Source organism: Mobula birostris, chromosome 5 (assembly GCF_030028105.1).
Source record: "Mobula birostris isolate sMobBir1 chromosome 5, sMobBir1.hap1, whole genome shotgun sequence".
Classification (NCBI taxonomy): domain Eukaryota; kingdom Metazoa; phylum Chordata; class Chondrichthyes; order Myliobatiformes; family Myliobatidae; genus Mobula; species Mobula birostris.
The window spans coordinates 188,037,314-188,061,873 of NC_092374.1; the positions used below are offsets into that span (position 1 = coordinate 188,037,314).

Here is a 24,560-nt window from a genome sequence, read left to right on the forward strand (position 1 = left end):
CCCCAGCACCCAGGCCATGCCCTTTTCTCATTGTTACCATCAGGTAGGAGGTACAGAAGCCTGAAGGCACACACTCAGTGATTCAGGAACAGCTTCTTCCCCTCTGCCATCCGATTCCTAAATGGACACTGAGCCGTTGAACACAACTTCACTTTCTTAACATATAATATTTCTGTTTTTTACATGACTTTTAATCTATTCAATGTACTTATACTGTAATTGATTTAGTTATTTATTATTATTACTTTCTTCTATATTATGTATTGCATTGAACTGCTGCTGCTAAGTTAACAATTTTCACGACATGCTGGTGCTAATAAACCTAATTCTTCCTTTCTTTATCAATCTTTTTATTAATTTAAGAAAAAGTACATATATACAAACAAGAGGAGAATTTTCTCAAATATCTATATCAATAACAATACATATAAAAGGTAAAATAAACATTGTCAAGATCTTACATAGTATTAATCTAATAGTATAGAATAAAAAATAAAATAATCAATTCTCCTCCTATCATTTCATAAAAAGAAAAAGAAATAAAGAAACTTCTGTAATTTTATATAGATTAAAAAACCCCACTATTCTCTATAAACAAAAACAAAAAAAAGAAAAGAAAAGAAAAAAAAAGGGACTGGGAGCCCATACTGAGAGTAAGAGCAAGAAAAAAGAGAAACTCTCGGATTAAATCCAGAGTTTCGAGAAAGTAACTGGAAGAGCAATAAATCAAACCATATGAAAATATTGAATAAAAGGTCGCCAGGTTTCTTCAAATTTAAAGGATGTATCAAATGTCTGATTTCTTATTTTCTCTAAACTTAGACAGGACATAATGGAGGTAAGCTAATAAGAAATAGTAGGTGGATTAGAGACCTTCCATTTTAGCAAAATGGCTCTCCTAGCCAAAGAACCTAATTCTGATTATGTAATATTCATTTATGATTCCATTTATTTATGTAATATTTATACATGTCTGCAAGATTGGAACAGAATACTCCAGGTGTGGCCTGACTAAAGATAGTACAGTTGTAACGTGACGTCCCAGCCTTGTACTCAATGCCCTACCGATGAAGGCAAGCACACCATTCACCTTCTTTACAATCCTGTCTGTCTGTGTCACCACTTCCAGGGAACTATGTACTTGTCCTAAGCTAATTACAATCTGCCATTCCTATGCCCACTAACACAGATGATCTTGGTCTTGTTCTATACTTAGACAACTTTCCTCATTGTCCACTATCGCACCAATTGTGCTGTTGTCCACGGGTTTACTGATCATGTCATCTATATTTTTGTCCAAATTGTTAACGTGAATGACAAACAACAGAGGACTGAGCACCAATCACTGCAGTACACTATTTGTCAGCCACTGCCACCTCTGCCTCTGACAACCAAGCTAAATCTGCTTTCGTGATGCTGGTTGGGAGAATTATCTTCTTGGATACTGGTGAGAACTTTGTTTATCTTTAGGAAATAGCACCAGGTGATCCGTTACATTCTCCCAGGGAACACAAATGGTTGCTTGGTTTCATGTCTCATCCAAAGGCAGAGCAGTACTGGAGTGTTAAATTATGAGAGATCACACAGACTGGGACTGCATTCCCTGCAGGTTACTCAGGTGTAATTGGAGTTCTCAAGATATTAATGGTAGATGGAAGTTATTTCCACACGTTGGGACTGAGAAACGTTACCACAGAAATTCCCTTACAAAGCACCGTTTCGATTCAGTGTTTTACTTTTTCCAGAGTGGAAATGCCCTCCACAGAAATTCAATAGTGTGCTGTGTACAGTGGTCATCCTCACACCCTAGTGGGGTTTCCACATCCACAACACTGGTGATGTCATTCCCTGTGCAACATCCTCCTGTCGGGAAACTGCAGTGTCATTAGACTGGAACTTGGAGATGCTCCTGACTACCTGCCGTGGTCTCCTCTCAGTGAGTAAATGTAGCCTCAGTAACACCGTCTAAAGTCCCCATCACTTGTTTAAATGCCCAAGACCAGACTTCTGAAAATGCAACACTTCCCTCACACTGGTTTGGGGGATGTGGGTCCTGTAGTTACTCCCCTCAGCTTGTCCTGAGAGGGTGATATTGAGCATCCCACTGGAATCTCTCATGATGGTAACTGGGTAGAGACTCCAGGAAACTAACCCAGAGACAATAAACTACTGGTCTCTGTGTGCTGACACTGTGATATTGTATGAACGTAATTAAACCTCAATCAAATCCAGCACATCAGCAGCCTCTCGGGATTGGGGTTGATCTGTCTTCACCTCAGTACCATGAGTTCTGAAGAGAATGTTATTAGAAACACAGAAACATAGCAAACCTACAGTACAATACAGGCCGTTCAGCCCACAAAGTTGTGCCGAACATGTCCCTACCTTAGAAATTACTAGGCTTACCCATAGTCCTCTATTTTTCTAAGCTTCATGTATCTATCCAAAAGTCTCTTAAAAGACACTATCGTATTCGCCTCCACCACTGTTTCCGGCAGCCCATTCCATGCACTCACCACTCTCTGAGTAAAAAAACTTACCTCTGACATCTCCTCTGTACCTGCTCCCCAGCACCTTTAACCTGTGTCCTCTTGTGGCAACCATTTTAGCCCTGGGAAAATGCCTCTGACTATCCACACGATCAATGCCTCTCATCATCTTATACACCTCTGTCATGTCACCTCTCATCCTCCGTCGCTCCAAGGAGAAAAGACCCAGGTCACTCAACCTATTCTCATAATGCATGCTCCCCAATCCAGGCAACAATTAATCGTTAATTATAAGAATAATAATTATTATTATTAAAATATTACTTAGCTGCATCATAATTATTTTGTTCTCCTTAACATTTGTGTACAAGGAAACTACCGTAAACATTTTTTAATTAAACAATTGTGAATCATAAGAGTATTGGTCACGTACCTTCAACAACAAACCAATAAATTAACATAATGTACATGGCGGTAAATGACAAAGTATTACAGATCGACAGACTTATAAGATAAAATCTGTATCCCAGATGTCCTGTGGAGAAATAAAAAAAAGCATATGAAAGCCATTAACAATCTATGCAGACTGATTATGACACTGGAGGCCATTCTGGACATCAATCAATGCTAGCTCCCCAGGGAGCAATCACAATCCCACCATTGACCCACTTTAACTGTTACTCTCTCACCCCAGTTGTTACCAGTGGCAAACCCTCCATCTCATCTCCCCCAAATGTAAAAGATATAACAATAAATATTCTTGGTGAGAACGGTTTTAAACCATCAGATCCAGCTGCACCTGATTCAGCGTCATCAGTCTTCCTCCCCATCACGAAATGGTTTGTTCAAGGATTAACCTGAAGTGCAAGAATAATCCCTGATTTGTTCTTGTCTCTGTAATTTTGCTCCAACAACATGTTAGATGCCCATCGATGGGTGTGACAGAGACTGTCCACCTGTCTCTGTGGTTCCCTCCCATCCTTTTGCCCACTGGATCAATGTTGCCAAATGTTCCTGTTGCCCTGGTGTTGAAATTGCATCTCCCTCTCACTGGATTCTATCCCATCTCAGTTCTAATTTCAGTTTATCTACAAAGCCACCATGTGTCTGTGTCAGGCTTCGTGTCTGTGGACTCACTTTCATCAACTTCAGTTCTGAATGTTCTCTGTTTAATTTTACTGTTTGCTTTTTTTTCTACACATCGGGTGTTTGACAGTCTTCTTTTTAATGGGTTCTGTTGTGTTTCTTTGTTTTGTGGCTGCCTGTAAGGAGACGGATCTCAATGTTGCATATCGTATACAGTGGCATGCAAACGTTTGGGTACCCTGGTCAAAATTTCTGTTAGTGTGGATAATTGAGTAGAAGATGAACTGATCTCCAAAAGTCATGAAGTTAAAGATGAAACATTCTGTTCAACATTTTAAGCAAGATTAGTGTATTATTTTTGTCTTGTACAATTTTAGAGTGAAAAAAGGGAAAGGAGCACCATGCAAAAGTTTGGACATTTCAAGAGATTTGAACTCTCAGATAACTTTTACCAAGGTCTCAGACCCAAAGTTTGTTGGGGCAACTGTAACGAAAATCAATTTCCCTCGGAATCGATAAAGTATGAGTATGACTATGACCTTAATTAGCTTGTTAAGGCTATGGCTTGTTCACAGTCAACATTACGAAAGGCCTGGTGATGCAAATTTCAAAGCTTTATAAATACACTGACTCCTCAAACCTTGTCCCAAAAATCAGCAGCCACGGGCTCCTCTAAGCAGCTGCCTGGCACTCTGAAAGTTAAAATAAATGAGGCCCACAAAGCAGGAGAAGGCTATAAGAAGATAGCAAAGCGTTTTCAGGTAGCCGTTTCCTCAGTTGGTAATGTAATTAAGAAATGGCAGTTAACAGGAACGGTGGAGATCAAGCTGAGATCTGGAAGACCAAGAAAACTTCCTGAGAGAACCGCTCGTAGGATTGCTAGAAAGGCAAATCAAAACCCCCGTTTGACTGCAAGACCTTCAGGAAGATTTAGCAGACTTTGGAGTGGTGGTGCACTGTTCTACTGTGCAGTGACACCTGCACAAATATGACCCTCATGGAAGAGTCATCAGGAGAAAACCTTTCCTGCGTCCTCACCACAAACAGCGTCAGAAGTTTGCAAAGGAACATCTAAACAAGCTTGATGCATTTTGGAAACAAGTCCTGTGGACTGATGAAGTTAAAATAGAACTTTTTGGCCGCAAAGAGCAAAGGTATGTTTGGAGAAAAAAGGGTGCAGAATTTCATGAAAAGAACACCTCTCCAACTGTTAAGCACGGGGGTAGATCGATCATGCTTTGGGCTTGTGTTGCAGCCAGTGGCACGGGGAACATTTCACTGGTAGAGGGAAGAATGAATTCAATTAAGTACCAGCAAATTCTGGAAGGAAATATCACACCATCTGTAAAAAAGCTGAAGATGAAAAGAGGATGGCTTCTACAACAGGATAATGATCCTAAACACACCTCAAAATCCACAGTGGACTACTTCAAGCGGCGCAAGCTGAAGGTTTTGCCATGGCCCTCACAGTCCCCTGACCTAAACATCATCCAAGATCTGTGGATAGACCTCAAAGGAGCAGTGCATGCAAGATGGCCCAAGAATCTCACAGAACTCGAAGCCTCTTGCAAGGAAGAATAGGCGAAAATCCCCCAAACAAGAATTGGAAGACTCTTAATGGGTTACAGAAAGCGTTTGCAAACTGTGATACTTGCCAAAGTGGTTGTCAGTAAGTACTGACCATGCAGGGTGCCCAAGCATTTGCTTCGGGCCCCTGTCCTTTTTTGTTATTTTGAAACTGTAAAAGATGGAAATAAAAAAGTAATCTTCCTTAAAATATTAAAGAAATGTGTCATCTTTAACTTTATGCCTTTTGGAAATCAGGTCATCTTTTACTCGCTTAGCTATTCACAGTAACAGAAATTTTGACCAGGGGTGCCCAAACTTTTGCATTCCACTCTGCATACTTTGATAATAAATGTTCTTTGTATCATCCCTATTCTAATCCTGCCCATCTAGTTCAATTGATCCTCTTCACTGCCAACTTCTCTTCCAGGGCAAATGTTAACTGACATTGTTAATGGTTCCTTCTCCTCAGATATTGATCCTCCTACTTTGAAATCTCCCATCGTCACCTCTCTGCATATAAATAAAAGCAAAATCCTGCAGCTCAGCCATGGCAACATCACTGTCTGGTCATTTAAATCCAACCGGTTGCCTGGTGACTGGAGCTGAACACAATGCCTTGAATGTGTCCAAAACGATATAGTGACTGGAAACCCCACGTCTTGAGAATCTGTGATACACTCAGTAGCCACTTTATTAGGTACACCTGTATACCTGCTCATTAATGTGAATATCTGATCAGCCAATCATGTGGTAGTAACTCAATGCATAAAAGCATTCAAACGTTGTCATGAGGTTCAATTGTTGTTCAGACCAAACACCAGAATGGGGCAGAAATGTGATCTAGGTGACTTTGACTGAGGAGTGATTGTTGGTTCCAGATGTGGTGGTTTGAGGATCTCAGAAACTGCTGATCTCCTGAGATTGTCATGCACAACAGTCTCTAGAGTTTACAGAGAATGGTCCAAAATGCAAAATAAAACATCCAGTGAGTGACAGTTCTGAGGATGAAAATGTTTTGTCAGAGAATGGCCAGACTGTATCAAACTGACAGGAAGGTGACAACAATTCAAATAACCACGTGTTACAACAGTGGTGTGCAGCAGAACATCTTTGGCAGACAACATATCGAACCTTGAAGTGGATGGGCTACAGCAGCAGAAGACCATGAACACACACTCAGTGGCCACTTTATTAGGTACAGGAGGCAGCTGATAAAGTGGTCACTGGGTGTATCATAGAAAATGCTGGAGGTACTCAGCAGTACAAACAGAATTTGTGCAGAGATTTGATGTTTCTAGTCACAGAGAGGAGTGAGAGAAATCTTAAGAAATACAAGAGAGAAAGACAAACAACGGTGAACGATACACTGTAGTTGCTGGAAATCTGGAATTAAAAAGAATTCTAGATTTCCATTTCTGCATTGTGGAAAGTGGAAAACAGTTATGGTTAGACACTCTGATCTTGTATCAGAAGTGGTCAGTTCTAACATAAACTGGAATGGCTGGTTATCTGAAATTGATGAATTCATTATTGTAGCTCTTGGGACTCAATGTGGAATAAGGGATGCTGCTCCTCAATGGGCTTTGCTGGAACTGGAGAAGAGATTAAAGATGGGAAATCAGAGAGAAAACTAAAGTGACGGGCAACTGGAAGCTCACTGTTACCCTCGGTGTTCTGCAAAGTGGTCATACAACCTGCAATGGTTTCTCCAATGTGCAGGAAACTGTGAGGACACAGAATTGGGAGTACAAGTCACTCACTGCTTTACCTGGAGGGGTTATATGTGTGCCAGGAATGGGGTAAGGGAAGAGGGAATAAAGCAGGTGTTGCATCTTCTTTGGTTCTGGGAGACAGTGGTGTCCCATGTGGAAAACTGCATTGGAAAGAGAGGTTCTTTCAAAATAAACTTTTACAAACACCCAAGTGAAATAGCCACAGAGTCTGAAAGAAAGAGCCACATGTACTGTACACTCACCAGCAGGTCTGAGAGACAACTGCTCAAACCCTCTGACACTAGATGGGGAGTAGAACTCCTTTCACAATTCTGCCGTATATATGAAAGAGGTCCCTGTTTCCAAAGGCACAGCCACCATCAGGATGAAAGGTCATCTTCCCCTCAGTCCCACCTCTAAACTGACTTGGTGTTACAGTGAGATGAGACAACACAATGCAGCAAACACAACTGAATGAAGACAGCTCCTCTCATGGCCACTTCTCCCAAATATCTTCTGTAGTTTGGTCAGAGGTGACTCCAAGACTGTTTCAGGTATTCCGTGTCACTGCAAAGCACCTCAAAACTGGGAAAAATGGGCAATTGCATCCCACAGGTCAGAGGGACAGAGGGGAAGTGGGGGGGAAGTTGTCAGTGGTGAATTGATTTCCCATATTTTCCCTTGTTTATGTTAAAGTTCATTCAGGTTTACCGGGTGGTGTCTGAAAGTTCATGCAAGAGCAAATTAATCAATGACAGATACCTCCGAGAGTTTGCCACTTCCACTGGTCCGGCAATATGGCTGAATGAAGAGATGGTGCAGAAATCACCTGTCCTGCTGTCAATACAGCAATCATTATAATGTCCTTGAGGTAAAATCCTGAAATTAAGATTAAATTCAAATCATTAAACATCTGTTGGGCAGTGAATGACAAACAATGCAACAACCATAATGTTCCATAATTTCCTGCTGAGCAGGGAGTGTTCCAACCCCGGTCTAATCTCACCGATCTGTGACCCAGGCCGACACCGACTGACTCTACTCTGAGAATCATTAATCACAATGCATCGTTATACCAGTCAAGAATGGATTATTCAGATTCATTTATTTATCAAACGTATGTCAAAACATACAATGAAATGTATTGTTTGTGTTAACAACCAACACAACCTGAGGATGTGCTGAGGGCAGGGCAGACTGCAAGTGTCACCACACACTCTGGTGCTACTTTTCAGCTGATGTTAGGGGCTGCTACACAAATGCACATGTGGGCAGTTTGTTCTAATTGATCGGTGAAGTGCATTATCTGCCTATTTATCCCATCCCAAGAGTCGGAAGAATGAGAAGAGCATACAAAGGAGCCAATTCTAAAAGGGTTACACCAAGAAGAGATTTGTAGAAAGGGTTATGAAAGTAGTTTGACAAAGATAGGATCTTTGCCTTCCTGATAAAAAAGGCATAAAGAGGAAGAAAGTCCAAGTGAAAACCTACAGCACAATACAGGCCCTTCGGGAGAAGAACAAATAATATTTTGGTGATTTTTTTTGTGCTCAGTGGTGGACAGGGTCTAGAATTCATTGTCAGGAATAGTGAAGGGATATTCAACTGTAATTTCATATGAGGTCTGGATAAGTAACTGAAAGAAAGAATTTACAGAGCTGTGGGGAGAGGACAGAGCAATAGGATTCAGTTGTTTGCTGGGTGATCGAACCAATCTATTCTTAAATGGCTGAATGACTTTCTTCTCTGCGATAACTATGCTGCGATTCCCTGAACCCAATTAATTCAGCTTTTGCCTCTCTCTGCTACCGCACTGATTTGCATCGGCTGTATTCAATAGGCCACCCATATGGTCTAAATGCTAACTGCAAAATGTCATTCATGAATGAAGCTCACCTCGCAACATTAAGGTGTAGTTTGTCTGGATGGAGCTGACAGGATTGATTGTGATACAGGTGTATACTCCACAGTCTTCAAATGAAGCGCTTGGGATAACAAGTGTACTGTTTTCATCTGTTAGTTGGTGATGCTGGGAGATTTCCCCTCCATTCTTTTGCCACTGATACACATTCGAATCTCCAGTGACATCACAGGTGAGCTCGACCGTGAAACCCAGTGATTCGATGTTGGTCAATATGGAACCTTCCGACAGCTCATCTAAAGGAGAGAATATGAAACCATGATATTCCTATCTTGATGTAGAATGCAATCTTACCATGTGACATTGTACCAGATATGTACAAAGGTACAAAAGTACAGTCGGTTCTACACACCAAATATATACACAACAATGGAAATAAAAGCCATTTAAACCTCGACCCTGCTCTGCCATTGCACAAGATCACAGCTAACCTGATGGTAGATATTCCCATCTCCCACGATAACAGTTCACCTTTCTGTTTATCCAGGATCCATTTACCTCTGCCTCAAAAATATTCAAAGATTCCAAACAATCTTCTTCAGAGCCGTGGAAGCAAAAACTCAAAACTGTTTTATCTCTGTTTTAAATGTTCATTTGCAAGTTCATAGACGTGCCAGCCACAGCAGGAATAGGGTGATGGTACAGATGAATGAGTGGCTCAGGAAGTGATGTTTGAACCTTTTCCCTGTTTAGATAATAGTCTGCATTATTGTTCCTTTTACCAACATGCATTATCATACATTTCCAAACACTGTATTCCATCTGCCACTTTTTTTACGCATTCTTCCAATTTGTCAAAGTCCTGCTGCACATTGCTTTTTCAGCACTACCTAACCCTCCAACGATCTTCGTGTCATCTGCATACTTTGTCACAAAGCCATTAATCCGTTATCTAAATTACTGACAATGTAAAAAGTATCAGACCGCCCTGCCCCCCACCCCCAGGAACACCACTCATCACCAGCAGCCAACCAGAAAAGGCCCCTTTTTCCCCACTCGCTGCCCCCTGCCTCCCAGCCATTCTGCTATCGATCGCTGAATCTTTCCTGTAACACCATAGGATTTTATCATGTTAAACAACCTCATTTGTGGTTGCTTATCAAATGCCTTCTGAAAATCCAAGCAAATGACATCCACTGCCTCTCCTTTATCCACATTGCTTGTTACTTCCTCGAGGAACTTGAACAAAATTATCAGGGAAGATTTCCCTTCACAGAAACCATGCTGACTTTGACTTATTTTACCATCAGTCTCCAAATACCTCGAAACCTCATCCTTAATAACAGACTCCAACACGTTCCCAACCACTGAGGTTAGTCAAACTGGACTACAGTATCCTTTCTTTTGCCTTCTTACTCCCTTAAGGGGAACTGGCCAAAATTGACTGGAAAGGGATACTAGTACAAAGGACAGCAGAGCAGCAATGACTGGAGTTTCTGTGAAAATGAGGGAAGTGCGAGGCGGATATATTCCAAATCAGAAAGGATGAAGGACACGACCGTAGCTGACAAGTGAAGTCAGAGCCCAAGTTAAAGTCGAGGTTAGCCAAGATGCGACAATTGAAGGAGCTGTGAAGGGAAATCTTCCATAGAAACAACAGAAAATCTACAGCACAGAAAAAGGCCTTTTCGCCCTTCTTGGATGTGCCGAACCATTTTCTGCCTAGTCCCAACAACCTGCAAACAGACCCTATCCCTCCATACACCTCCCATCCATGTATCTGTCCAATTTATTCTTAAATGTTAAAAAAGAACCCGCATTTACCACCTCGTCTGGCAGCTCATTCCATACTCCCACCACTCTCTGTGTGAAGAAGGCCCCACTAATGTTCCCTTTAAACTGGATGGAACTGGACTCTCTCACGGTGGTGTCTGAAAGGAGGATGCCGTCTAAGTTGCATGTCATCTTGGACGATGTCTCCCATCCACTACATAATGTACTGGATGGGCGCAGGAGTACATTCAGCCAGAGACTCATTCCACTGAGATGCAGCACAGAGCATCATAGGAAGTCATTCCTGCCTATGGCCATCAAACTTTACAACTCCTCCCTTGGAGGGTCAGACACCGAGCCAATAGGCTGGTCCTGGACTTATTTCATAATTTACTGGCATAATTTACATATTACTATTTAACTACTTATGGTTTTATTACTATGTAATTATTTATGTTGCAACTGTAAAAAAAAACAATTTCCCGCAGGATCAATAAAGTATGACTATCACTATGACTATGACTAAACTTTGCCCCCCTCACCCTTAACCCATGTCCTCTGGTTTTTTTCTCCCCTTGCCTCAGTGGAAAAAGCCTGCTTGCATTCACTCTATCTATACCTATCATAATTTTACATACCTCTATTCCCTGGAGCGTAGAAGAATGAGGGGAGATTTGATAAAGTCCTAACCCATTCAACCTTTCTCTGTAACTGAGTTTCTCAAGTCCTGGTAACATCCTTGTAAACCTTCTCTGCACACTTTCAACCTTATTAATATCCTTCCTGTAATTTGGTGACCAAAACTGAACACAATACTCCAGATTCGGCCTCACCAATGCCTTATACAACCTCATCATAGCATTCCAGCTCTTATACTCAATACTTTGATTAATAAAGGCCAATATACCAAAAGCTCTCTTTACGACCCAATCTACCTGTGACGCCACTTTTATGGAATTTTGTATCTGTATTCCCAGATCCCTCTGTTCTACTGCACTCCTCAGTGCCTTACCATTTACCTTGTATATTCTACCTTGGTTTGTCCTTCCAAAGTGCAATACCTCCCACTTGTATGTATTAAACTCCATATGCCATTTTCTGCCCATTTTTCCAGCTGGTCCAAGTCCCTCTGCAGGCTCTGAAAACCTTCCTCACTGTCTACTACACCTCCAATATTTGTATCATCAGCAAATTATCATCCAGTTCATTGATATAGATGACAAATAACAATGGACCCAGCACTGATCCCCATGGCACACCACTCGTCACAGGCCTCCACTCTGAGAAGCAATTCTCTACTACCACTCTTTGGCTTCTTCCATTGAGCCAATGTCTAATCCAATTTACCACCTCTCCATGTATACCTCGCGACTGAATTTTCCTAACTAACTAACCTCCCATGTGGGACTTAGTCAAAGGCCTTACTGAAGTCCATGTAGACAACATCCACTGCCTTCCCTTCATCCACTTTCCTAGTAAACTCCTCCAAAAACTCCAATAGATTGGTCAAACATGACCTACCACGCACAAAGCCATGGTGACTCTCCCTAATAAGTCCCTGTCTATCCAAATGCTTGTAGATTCTGTCTCTTAGTACCCCCTCCAATAACTTACCCACCACCGACGTCAAACCTACCGGCCTATAATTTCCCGGATTACTTTTTGATCCTTTCTTAAACAACGGAACAACATGAGCCACTCTCCTCCGGCACCTCACCCGTAGATTCCGACATTTTAAATATTTCAGCCAGGGCCCCTGCAATTTCAACACTAGTCTCCTTCAAGGTCCGAGGGAACACCCTGTCAGGTCCTGGGGACTTATCCACTTTAATTTTCCTCAAGATAGCAAGCACCTCCTCCTTTTCAATCTGTACAGTTTCCATGATCTCACTACTTGTTTCCCTTAATTCCATAGACTACATGCCAGTTTCCTTAGTAAATACAGACGCAAAAAAACCATTTAAGATCTCCCCCATTTCTTTTGGTTCAGCACATACCCGGCCAATCTGATCTTCAAGAGGACCAATTTTCTCCCTTACAATCCTTTTACTCTTCATATACCTATAAAAGCTCTTTGGATTATCCTTCACTTTGACTGCCAAGGCAACCTCATGTCTTCTTTTAGCCCTCCTGATTTCCTTCTTAAGTATTTTCTTGCACTTTTTGTAATCCTCAAGCACCTTATTTAATCCCTGTTTCCTACACATGTCATACAACTCTCTCTTCTTCTTTATCAGAGTTGCAATATCCCTTGAGAACCAAGGTTCCTTATTCCTATTCATTTTGACTTTAATCCTGACAGGAACACACAAGCTCTGCACTCTCAAAATTACTCCTTTGAAGGCTTCCCACTTACCGATCACATCCTTGTCAGAGAACAACCTGTCCCAATCCACGCTTTTTAGATCCTTTCTCATTTCTTCAAATTTGGCCTTCTTCCAGTTCAGAACCTCAACCCTAGGACCAGATCTATCCTTGTCCATGATCAAGTTGAAACTAATGGTGTTATGATCATTGGAACCAAAGTGCTCCCCTACACAGACTTCCGTCACTTGTCCTAACTCGTTTCCTAACAGGAGATCCAATATTGCATCCCTTTCAGTTGGTCCTTCTGCATATTGATTTAGAAAACTTTCCTGAACACATTTTTCAAACTCTAAACCATCTAGACCCCTGACAGTATGGGAGTCCGAATCAATATATGGAAAATTAAAATCCCCTACCATCACAACTTTATGTTTCCTGTAGTTGCCTGCTATCTCTCTGCAGATTTGCTCTTCCAATTCTCGCTGACTATTGGGTGGTTTGTAATACAATCCACTAAAGTGGCCATACCTTTCCTGTTTCTCAGCTCCACCCATAAGGACTCAGTAGACAAGCCCTCTAATCTGTCCTGCCTGAGCACTGCTGTAATATTTTCCCTGACAAGCAATGCTAACCCCCTGACCTTTCATTCTTCGGCCTCTATCACATCTGAAACATCAGAACCCTGGAATTTTACGCTGCCAGTCCTGCCCCTCCTGTAGCCAAGTTTCACTAATTGCTATAACGTCATAATTCCACGTGTCAATCCACGCCCTCAACTCGTCTGCCTTCCCCGCAATACTCCTTGCATTGAAATATATACACCTCAGAAGATTCTTACCACCACTCACAACCCTTCTATTTGCGGCTTTGCTTGAAATTTTAACATCATTTATTTTCACCCCACCAACACTGTCAGCTCTGGCACTCTGGTTCCCATCCCCCTGCAAATCTAGTTTAAAGCCTCCCCAATAGCACTAACAAACCTCCCTGAAAGGATATTGGTCCCCCTGTGGTTCAAGTGTAACCCGTCTCGCTTGTACAGGTCCCACCTGCCCCAGAAGAGGTCCCAATGATCCTGAAATCTGAAACCCTGCCCCCTACACCAGTTCCTCAGCCACTTGTTCATCCTCCAGAGCATCCTATTCTTACCCTCACTGGCACGTAGCACAGGTAGCAATCCTGAGATTACCACCCTTGAGGTCCTGCTTTTCAACCTCCTACCAAGCTCTCTATACTCACTCTCCAGGACCTCCTCACTCTTCCTTGCTATGTCATTGGTACCGATGTGCACCACGACATCTGGCTGATCACCCTCCCGCTTCAGAATGTCATGCAATCGAGCAGAGACATCCTTGACCCTGGGACCCGGGAGGCAACAAACCATCCTGGATTCCCTGTCACGACCACAGAACCTCCTATCCGTACCTCTAACTATCAAGTCCCCTATCACTACCACTCTCCTCTTTTTCCACCCTCCCTTCTGCACTGCAGAACCAGACTCAGTGCCAGAGATCCGGCTACTGCAGCTTGTCCCAAGTAAGTCATCCCCCTACCAACAGTATCCAATGCGGTATACTTGTCGTTGAGAGGAATGGCCACAGGGGAACCCTGCTCTGCCTGCCCTTTCCTCTTCCCTCGCCTGACAGTGACCCAATTTCCTTTGCTCTGCTCCTTTGTCGTAACTACCTCCCTGTAGCTACTATCTATAATCTCCTCATTCTCCCGAATGATCCGCAGGTCATCCAGCTCCTGCTCCAGTTCCCTAACACAGTTTGTTAGGAGCTGCAGCTGGATGCACTTCTTGCAGGTTTCATTGTCAGGGACACTGGAGGGCTCCCTGACTTCCCACATCCTGCAAGAGGAGCATTCCAACATCCTGCCTGGCGTTCTCTCTACTCTAAACAATCTGGACAAAAAACTTACTGGAACCTACCCTGGCCTCTGCCTGTTCTCCCTGAAGCCTGTTGAGCCAAAGCCATCCCACTCTGACTCAGTCCACTCCGACGATAGCCGCTACAACGATGGCCGCTGTAGATGGTGGTCTGTTTTTAAACCCTGACAATTTTGTTCAAGTTCCTAAGAGGAGACTGTGGATGACAAGGGGAGTCAAGGACAGTATAAAAATATAAGAAAGGAAGTATAAAATAGCAAGGATGAGCAGACAGCCAGAGGATTGGGAGACTTTTAAGGAGCAACAGAAGATAACTAAAAAGGCAATAAGGGGGGAAAGGATGAGGTACGAAGGTAAGCTAGCCAAGAATATAAAGGAGGATAGTAAAAGCTTCTTTAGGTATGTGAAGAGGAAAAAATTAGTTAAGGCCAAAGTTGGGCCTTTGAACACAAAAACAGGTAAAATTATTATAGGGAACAAGTAAATGGCAGACGAGCTGAACAGGAACTTTAGATCTGTCTTCACTAGGGAAGACACAAACAATCTCCCAGATGTAATAGTGGCCAGAAGACCTAGGGGAACAGAGGAACTGAAGGAAATTCGCATCAGGCAGAAAATGGTGTTGGGTATACTGATGGGACTGAAGGCTGATAAATCCCCAGGGCCTGATGGTCTGCAACCCAGGGTACTTAAGGAGCTGGCTCTAGAAATCGTGGACGCATTGGTAATCATTTTCCAATGTTATATAGATTCAGTATCAGTTCCTGCGGATTGGAGAGTAGCTAATGATATCCCAATTTTAAGAAAGGAGGGAAAGAGAAAACAGGCAATTATAGACCAGTTACTCTGACATCAGTGGTGGGGAAGATGCTGGAATCAATTATAAAAGATGAAATAGCGGCATATTTGGATAGTAGTGGCAGGATAGGTCCAAGTCAGCATGGATTTATGAAGGGGAAATCATGCTTGACTAATCTTCTGGAATTTTTTGACAATGTAACTATGAAAATGGACATGGGAAAGCCAGTGGATGTAATGTATCTGGACTTTCAGAAAGCCTTTGATAAGGTCCCACATAGGAGATTAGTGTGCAAAATTAGAGCAAATGGTATTGGGGGTAGGGTACTGACATGGATAGAAAATAGATCACAGACAAGAAACAAAGAGTAGGGATTAATAGGTCCTTTTCAGAAGGCTCGGTGCTGGGACCGCAGCTATTTACAATTAAAGGCATCCGTTAGTCTTGCGAGACCATGGATCTGCACCTGGAAAGTCTTCACTCTCCAGGGCACAGGCCTGGGCAAGGTTGTATGGAAGACCAGCAGTTGCCCATGCTGCAAGTCTCCCCTCTCTACGACACCAATGTTGTCCAAGGGAAGGGCATTAGGACCCATACAGCTTAGCACCAGTGTCGTCGCAGAGCAATGTGTGATTAAGTACCTTGTTCAAAGACACAACACGTTGCCTCGGTTGGGGCTCAAACTCACGACCTTCAGGTTGCTAGTCCAATGCCTTAACCACTCGGCCACATGCCCACACGTTAATGTATATTTACAATATACATTAATTATTTAGATGAAGGGATTAAAAGGAACATTAGCAAATTTGCAGATGACACAAAGCTGGGTGGCAGTGTGAAATGTGAGGAGGATGTTATGAGAATGCAGGATGACTTGGACAGGCTGGGTGAGTGGGCAGATGCATGGCAGATGCAGCTTAATGTGGATAAATGTAAGGTTATCCACTTTGGTGGCAAGAACAGGAAGGCAGATTACTAACTGAATGGTGTCAAGTTAGGAAAACGGGAAGTACAATGAGATCTAGGTGTCCTTGTACATCAGTCACTGAAAGTAAGCATGCAGGTACAGCAGGCAGTGAAGAAAGCTAATGGCATGTTGGCCTTCATAACAAGGGGAGTTGAGTATAGGAGCAAAGAGGTCCTTCTGCAGTTGTACACGGCCCTGGTGAGACCACACCTGGAGTATTGTGTACAGTTTTGGTTTGCAAATTTGAGGAAGGACAGTCTAGCTATTGACGGAGTGCAGCGTAGGTTCACGAGGTTAATTCCTGGAATGGCAGGACTGTCATGTTGAAAAATTGGAGCGACTGGTGTTGTATACACTGGAATTTAGAAGGATGAGAGGGGATCTGATTGAAACATATAAGATTATTAAGGGATTGGACACGCTAAAGGCAGGAAACATGTTCCCGATGTTGAGCGAGTCCAGAACCAAAGGCCACAGTTTAAGAATAAGGGGTAGACAATTTGGATTTAGCCATGATCACTGTGAATGGTGCTGCTGGCTCGAAGGGCTGAATGGCCTACTCCAGCACCTATTGTCTATTAAGAGCAAAAGAGAGGGCATACAAGGAAGCCAAAGCTAGTGGGAAGATAAAGGATTGGGAAGCTCTTAAAAAACTTGGAGAAGGAAACTAAGAAGGTCATTAGGAAGGAAAAGATGAATTACGAAAGGAAGCTGGCAACTAACATCGAAAAAGATACAAAAAGCTTTTTTAAGTACATAGAAGGGTAAAGGGAGTTGAGGGGAGATACAGGACCAATTGAAAATGACGCCCTGAAGGTATTGCAGTGAGAGATGCTGAGATGGCAGAGGAACTGAATGCGTATTTTGCATCGGTCTTCACAGTGGAAGAAATCTGCAGTGTACCGCACATTCAAGAGTGTCGGGGAAGTGAAGTATGTGCAGTGAAAATTACAACTGAGAAGGTGCTCAGGAAGCTTAATGGTCTGAGGGTGGATAGAACTCCTGCACCTGATGGGATCGAAAGACTCTGGCATTGTTCTGGATGACTAGAAAATTGCAAATGTTACTCTGCTATTTAAGAAGGGTGGCAGGCAGCAGAATGGAAACTATAGACCTGTTAGTCTGACATCAGTGGTTGGGAAGTTGTTGGAATCGATTGTTAGGGATGAGATTACAGAGTATCTGGAGGCACATGACAAGATAGGCAAAAGTCAGTATGGTTTTCAGAAAGGAAAATCCTGCCTGACTAACCTACTACAATTTTTTGAGGAAATTGCAAGCAGGGTAGACAAAGGAGATGAAGTGGATGTGGTGTACTTGGATTTTCAGAATTCCTTTGACAAGGTGCTGCACATGAGGCTGCTAAGCAAGATAAGAGCCCATGGAATTATAAGGAAGTTACTAACATGGGTGAAGCATTGGCTGATCAGCAGAAAACTCTCTCTCTCTCTCTTTTCAAAAGCACAGTTCATAGGGATACTTCAGAATCCCGTCACACACAAAAAAAAATTGACTAAATGAAAATTATACAGTTTGAAACAATACAGGCAAAAAATCATCAGATGACAGAGCAAAAATGTGTACAGTTTCCAACTTAACATCTGGATATGCAATCAGCTCTAATATTGTCAGTACCTTTCACATGTACCTTTTACAGTACCTTGCAATATCAGACTCCAATTTAACAACCTTCTATTCTTATCCTTCATTTTAGTTAAAAACACCAATGGATTATGATCCATGTAAATCACAAGGGGTCTTTGAGCAGGACAATTATAAACCTCAAAATGTTGTAAGGCCAGAATAAGTGCCAATAACTCCTTTTCAACAGTTGAATAATTTTTCTGCTGCACATTAAATTTCTTTGAGAAATAAGCTACTGGATGTCCAATATCACCCACACCCTCTTGTAACAGTACTGCCCAGCAGCTTCGTCACTAGTGTCTGTTGCTATCGAGAATGGTTTTGAAAAATCAGGTGCTTTGAGCACAGGATGATAACATAGGATGGTTTTCAGATGTTCAAATGCCTCCTGGCAAAAATCACTCCATACAAATCTTTCACTCTTCCCTTGGATTTTTATTAGGGGGAGAGCGAAGTCAGCAAATTTCCTATAACACCTATGATAATACCTAACCATTCCTAAAAACCTTCTCAAAGCTTCCTTGCCGGTCGGAACAGGAACTTCAGCAACAGCTTGAACCTTGGCCTATACAGAAGCCAGGTGCCCCTGGCCCAGCACATAACCCAGAGATATAACTGTGGCATGGCCAAACTCACTTTTAGCTAGGTTCACAGTAAGATTGGCCTGAAAAAGTCTGTCAAACAGTTTTTCTATCACTGCAATATGCTCTTCCCATGTGTCTGTCCAGACCACTAAATCATCGTTATGAACTGGGCTTTCTAACCCTCCAATCACAGAATTGACCATTCTTTGAAATGTCTCTGGAGCGCTTTTCATCCCGAAGTGTAAAACATTGTATTCATACAGTCGAGACGGTGTCACAAATGCTGATATCTCTTTAGCCCTGTCTGTTAAAGGAACACACCAGTATCCTTTTAACAAGTGAATCTTAATAAGGTGTTTAGCCTTCCCCACTCTTTCAATACAGTAATCCATTCTCTTTCTTTGTTCTCTCTTGTTTCTAATTCTTTGTTCAACCCTTTTACTTTCCTCAAATTTCATTCTTTGGAGATGCTGTTTCACAGGCTGGGCTGGATTCATAATGACGTGATGCACTGCACCTGTGCACCATTTCAAAATGCCAATTAGTCCTTTCATTTGTTTTCGCTGTGTAGGATCCAACTGATGGACCTTATCAGTAATATTTTTCAAAACAATCGAATTCTGACATTTCGGTGAGATTAGATTCAGTGGGTAAACATGCTTTTCCACTCCATTATAAGATTCCATGACTCCATTTTGTTCCATAGCAATTCTCCCAGCTGCAATTCTAGCAAACAAGTGTCTTATTTTGACTCGACCATCTTGTAAACTTTCCTTTGCAAGGACACAAAGCTTACTAAATCTCTTCCAGAGTTTGAAAACATAACGAAACACACTGACACATATTTCTAAATCAGACCTTAGTTCTCTGAGTAGAGTCAAAGGTCCTTTTGGCCTGTAATTGAACACAGGTTCCAACAAACTACCCTCCAATGCCTTCTGAATCGAATCTCCAACAGGAAATATTCATCCCAATTTTTCCTCTTCTCACACAATGTGCTTTAATCATGGTCTTAACAGTTGAGTTGAGCCATTCTGAGGCTCCCTTGGACTCTGTGTGATATGTAGATGACACCATGTGCTTAGCTTCCAATTCTCTAACTATCCCTTGGGATGTTCTCGAAGTAAAGTTACTGCCCTGGTCAAATTGAATTTCTCTGGGCAGACCTATCAGTGTGAAAAACTTACTAAATGCTGTTACCACAGTCTTGGCCTCAGTGTTTTCAAAAGACACTGCTTCAGGGGACCTAGATACAGCACACACAATTGTTAACACATACTGATAACCAGCTGCAGTCTTTTGCAATGGGCCTACACAATCCTCTATGACCCTAGGAAAAGATTCACTGAAAGCAGATATCGGTTTAAGTAGTGTTACCTGAATAACCAGATTAGATTTCCCCTCAACTTGACAGGTATGGCAAAACCTGTTACAATTCACAACATCCTTCCTTAAACTAGGCCAGTAAAATTCCTTCATAATCCTATTCACTGTCTCCCTCACTACATGACGTCCACCTAAAGGCATTCTGTGAGCCATGTTTAAAATTTCAGCTCTGTAAACTTTCAGAACCACCACGTAACTTGCAGACACTGTGGCTGGACTCCACATCCTCATCAAAACCTCATCTTTACGGTAATATCCCACTGAACCTCCACTCCTGTGAGAGCTATCTCCTTCAAAGCCACCATTTCAGAATCTCGCTTCTGTTCCTCTATAAATTCCTTCCTCAATAAAGACAAACCTTTCTCATACACCTTACTCTTATCAGCTGTACTACCCTCTAAGTCCGGCTGAAATCTGGAAGGTAGAAAAGTCTGTGACACATCATTATAATTTAAACCTCTGGTTTTGCTATCATAGGGCTCAACAGGCTGCTTACTCATCAGCTGAATTGCTGAAACACTTTTATCTTGGAGAGGTGTCAACGTGCCTCCATTGTTTACCAAACTCTGCACCATCACCAGGCTGATGAGAATCATGTATACATTATGAAAGAGGCCAAACAATCTCTTTATCACCTTTCTCCGACTTTCACGATGACTTGCTTCCATAGCAACATCCACTCCAAAACCATAACAAACTTCCTCCTTCTTCTCCACAACATTAAACTGAATAACATTATGACCTTGCAGATGCTCAAATGTCCAAACAAAATTCAACAGAGCAGTACATCTTTCCTCAACAGGCCTTTGTCCTGCAAACAGGGTCAAAGGTCACACAACCAATTCCACCTTTTCCAGCACTTTATCCAAAAATCCAGGAACAGCACTTTTCCCATTATTTTCAGCAACACTGACCTCACCAGCATTTAAAACATGGTCTAATACAAGTAACTGAGATTCCCCACATTCCACTGGTACCAAGGTCACTGAACCAAGATCATCTGACACACAAAAACTGCATTCCTTTTCAACCAAGTCAGACACCTCCGACTTTAACTGAGCTTTAACATAAGGTTCAGAATCCTGTGAACTCACAGGTACTTCCACAACCTGAACACATTCAATCGGAACAGCTGCCTCTTCTGGGCTGTCATCACTTGTCCCAGTTTCAAATTCAAAGTCACCCCGAACCTCACAGCTATTCTCTGGCAAATTCTTTCTGAAGTAAACTCAACCTTGTGGGTTCAAACTTCTTCATCTGCTTTCTTATCAGACCCCTGCAGGGTAGCGGCATCCTCTGCATCTGGGTCTGCTCTTACATCATCAGGAACACATCTTTTAAATTCATCACACAAAACTAGCCCTTCCGAGCTGCAAAGATCATCAGGGTCTGACGTTAAACTTCTTTGCTACAACTTCTCCCTTTTCAACTGTCTCTGCCTTTCTGCCACGTGATCTTCACGTTGCCATTTCTCCCTCTCGAGCTGTCTGTCTTTCTGCCTCTTCTCTCTGTTTTGCTGCCTCTCTAGCCTCTCTCTTGAACTGTTTTACTTGCAATTTCTCCATCTTTAATTTTTCCAACAGAAGCTGAAGCTCATCCTCAATAGGTTTACCTTCCACGAACATTTTCAACACATCCTCAGTAAACTGCTTCGTCGAAATATAATATTCAACTATTTTTCTTTGAATTTCTACCTTAGTCATACCCTTCTTTACCTCAGTTCTCAATTCTTTAGCAGTGTCCCGCACATCATCCTTTTTAGTTAACTTCAAAGTCACCAGGTCTGGTGATTTCAGAAAGTCCTTAACATCCATTTTTGCTGTTTTTCCACACAACCAAATCAAAAGGGATTTGTCCCAATCAATTCAAACCAGCCTCCCGACCAATTTGGTCATATCCCGGATGAGCCCCCAATTTATGTCACGAACCCCGTGACGGGAATAAAGAACCAGCAGAGATGGAAAACGCTTTGGACTCCAGTATTGCTATAAGCTAATAATATTTATTAGTAACTGCGCAATACAGTAATATAAATGTAGATAAATCAAACAGGTTAGCAATAATTATGTAAGTAAGTATATCAGTAAGTGTGGAAAATATATGTATGAAAAACCAAGCTTCTTTAATTCTAGGGGTAAAAAGATGCAGTCTTATGATGACGAGTAAAGTTCAGTTCAGTTCAGTTCAGTTCGTGGTATTGAGTTGAGTAGTGATGGAGAGAGAGAGGGAGTGATTTGAGTCTTCAGGTTAGCTGATGCCGTCGATCTTCTCGTTGTCCTTCAAAATCCTTTAAGAGTCACCGACCGTGACTTTAACAAAGAGGAACGGTTTTCAGTGGTGGAGCTATGTCCCAGGTGAGTGTGGACACATGGACAACTCCACACCAGTCAACCCCTTTCCTCCTTTCACTGCAAGAGCGATGGATCGATCCACCTGATCTATCCTCCAAAACCCACTTTTTCTGTGGGCAAAACAGTGCTCATTCAGTGTCCAGAACATGTGTCTGAGGTCTGTATCATCTCACCTCCTATTTTATCTCACTGTACTGGGTACCACCTGTCATTCAATTAATCCCTCCTTCCTTTGTGAAGAAATGCAAGCAGGCAAAAATCCTTTTAGTATCAACAACCTGCCGAAAATCATAACATTGAGTGTCCATTAAATTGCACCGCCTTTGGTCACCATAGCAACTTACGAGCTGCTCGATGCTGTCTCCAACTCCACCAGAAATTTAAAAGTTAACCAGTTCTTTCTCGTGCCTTAAAGTGACAGTCCAACCAGTTAGTCTTTGTCTGCCTCTCTCTCTCTCTCTCTCTCTCTTAACAAAAACACAGTTAATAGGGGTACTTCAGGATCCCCTCGCACTTGGGAGTATTGTGTGCAGTTTTGGGCTCCTTATTTTAAAAAGGATATACTGACATTGGAGAGGGTTCAGAGGAAGATTCACGAAAATGATTCCAGGAATGAAAGGGTTACCGTATGAGAAACATCTGGCAGCTCTTGAGCTGTATTCCCTGGAGTTCAGGAGAATGAGGGATTATTTTATAGAAACATTCTGAATGTTAAAAGGCCTGAACAGATTAGATATGGCAAAGTTATTTCCCATGGTAGGCGAGTCTAGGGCAAAGGGCAGGTCTTCAGGTTTGAAGGACATCCATTTAGAACAGAGAGCGGAGAAATTACTTTAGTCAGAGGCTGGTAAATCTGGAATTTTGTGCCATGAGCAACTGTGGAGGCCAAGTTACTGGGTGCATTTTAGGCAGAGATAGATAGGTTCGTTATTAGTCAGGGCATCAAAGGGTATGGGGAGAAGACGGGTCAGTGGGGATGACTTGATGAATTGTATCAACACATGATTGAATGGCAGAGCAGACTCGAGGGGCCAAATGGCCTACTTCTGCTCCTATATCTTATGGTCTTAGAGAGTGGAGTGACATTTGCAATCTTCTGGTCCTCTGGGACCATGCCAGGATCAAGTGATTCTTGAAAGATCATGACCAATGCATCTGTTATCCCTTCAGCAACCTCTCTCAGGCCTCTGGGATGTAGTCCATCTGGCCTAGGTGATTTATCCACCTTAAGACCTTTCACTTTGCTGCGCACTTTTTCCTTTGTAATAGCAGTGACACTCACGGACCTCTGGCACACTGCTAGTGTCTTCCACAGTGAAGACAGATACAAAGTACCAATTAAGTTCATCTGCCATTTCTTTGTCTCTCTTTACTACTTCCCGGCATCACTTTCCAGTGGACCAACATCTTTTACTCTTTATATAACTGAAAAAGCTTTTGGTATTCTGCTTTATATTATTGGCTAGTCTGCCCTCATAACTTCATCTTTGATTCAAGTATCTGATGTTTGAGGGTCAAAACTTGTTTCTGAATGTGTGGTGGGGGTCCCTGATGATGGAGGCTGCTTTCCTGCAACAACTCTCCATGTAGATGTGCTCAATGGTGGGGAGGGTTTTACCCATGATGGACTGGGCTATATCCAGTACTTCTTGTAGGATTTTCTGTTGAAGGGCATTGGTGGTTCCATAGGCTATGATGCAGCCAGTCAATATACTCTCCACCACACATCTACAGAGGTCTGTCAGATTTTCAGGTGTCAGATGAATCTCCGCAAATTCCTAAGGAAGTAGAGGCACTGCTGTGCCTTCTGCATTTTACACTTAACTGCTGCACCCAGCACCCGTTGTCTGGAATGATAACACCAAGGAATTTAAAGCTGCTGACCCTCTCCGACTCTGATCCTCTGATGGGAATGGCTCATGGACCTCTGGTTTCCTCCTGAAGTCAGTAATCAGGTGCTTGGTCTTGCTGACATTGAGGAAGAGGTTATTGCTGTGGCACCACTCAGACAGATATTCAGTCTCCCTCCTATATGTTGATTCATCACCACCTTTCATCCCAGAATTATCACCAGCTCCAAGAACTCTTGCTGTTTTCCCAGTGGGACAGAGCAGCCCCACAGATGGAAATACTTTACTGAC

General features: G+C 42.4%; 1 protein-coding gene across 1 annotated transcript in view; it reads right to left on the reverse strand.

Annotated features, from left to right (window-relative positions):
- The window catches only part of LOC140198439 (uncharacterized), a 163,841-nt gene that overhangs the window by 110,186 nt on the left and 29,095 nt on the right, over window positions 1-24,560 (reverse strand). The window contains exons 5-7 of the mRNA XM_072259529.1: window positions 8,753-9,013; window positions 7,619-7,735; window positions 2,923-3,024 (exon numbers count right to left, since the gene is read on the reverse strand). Of these exons, the coding sequence (XP_072115630.1) occupies window positions 2,923-3,024; window positions 7,619-7,735; window positions 8,753-9,013 (480 nt within the window). The remainder of the gene's footprint in view (window positions 1-2,922; window positions 3,025-7,618; window positions 7,736-8,752; window positions 9,014-24,560) is intronic.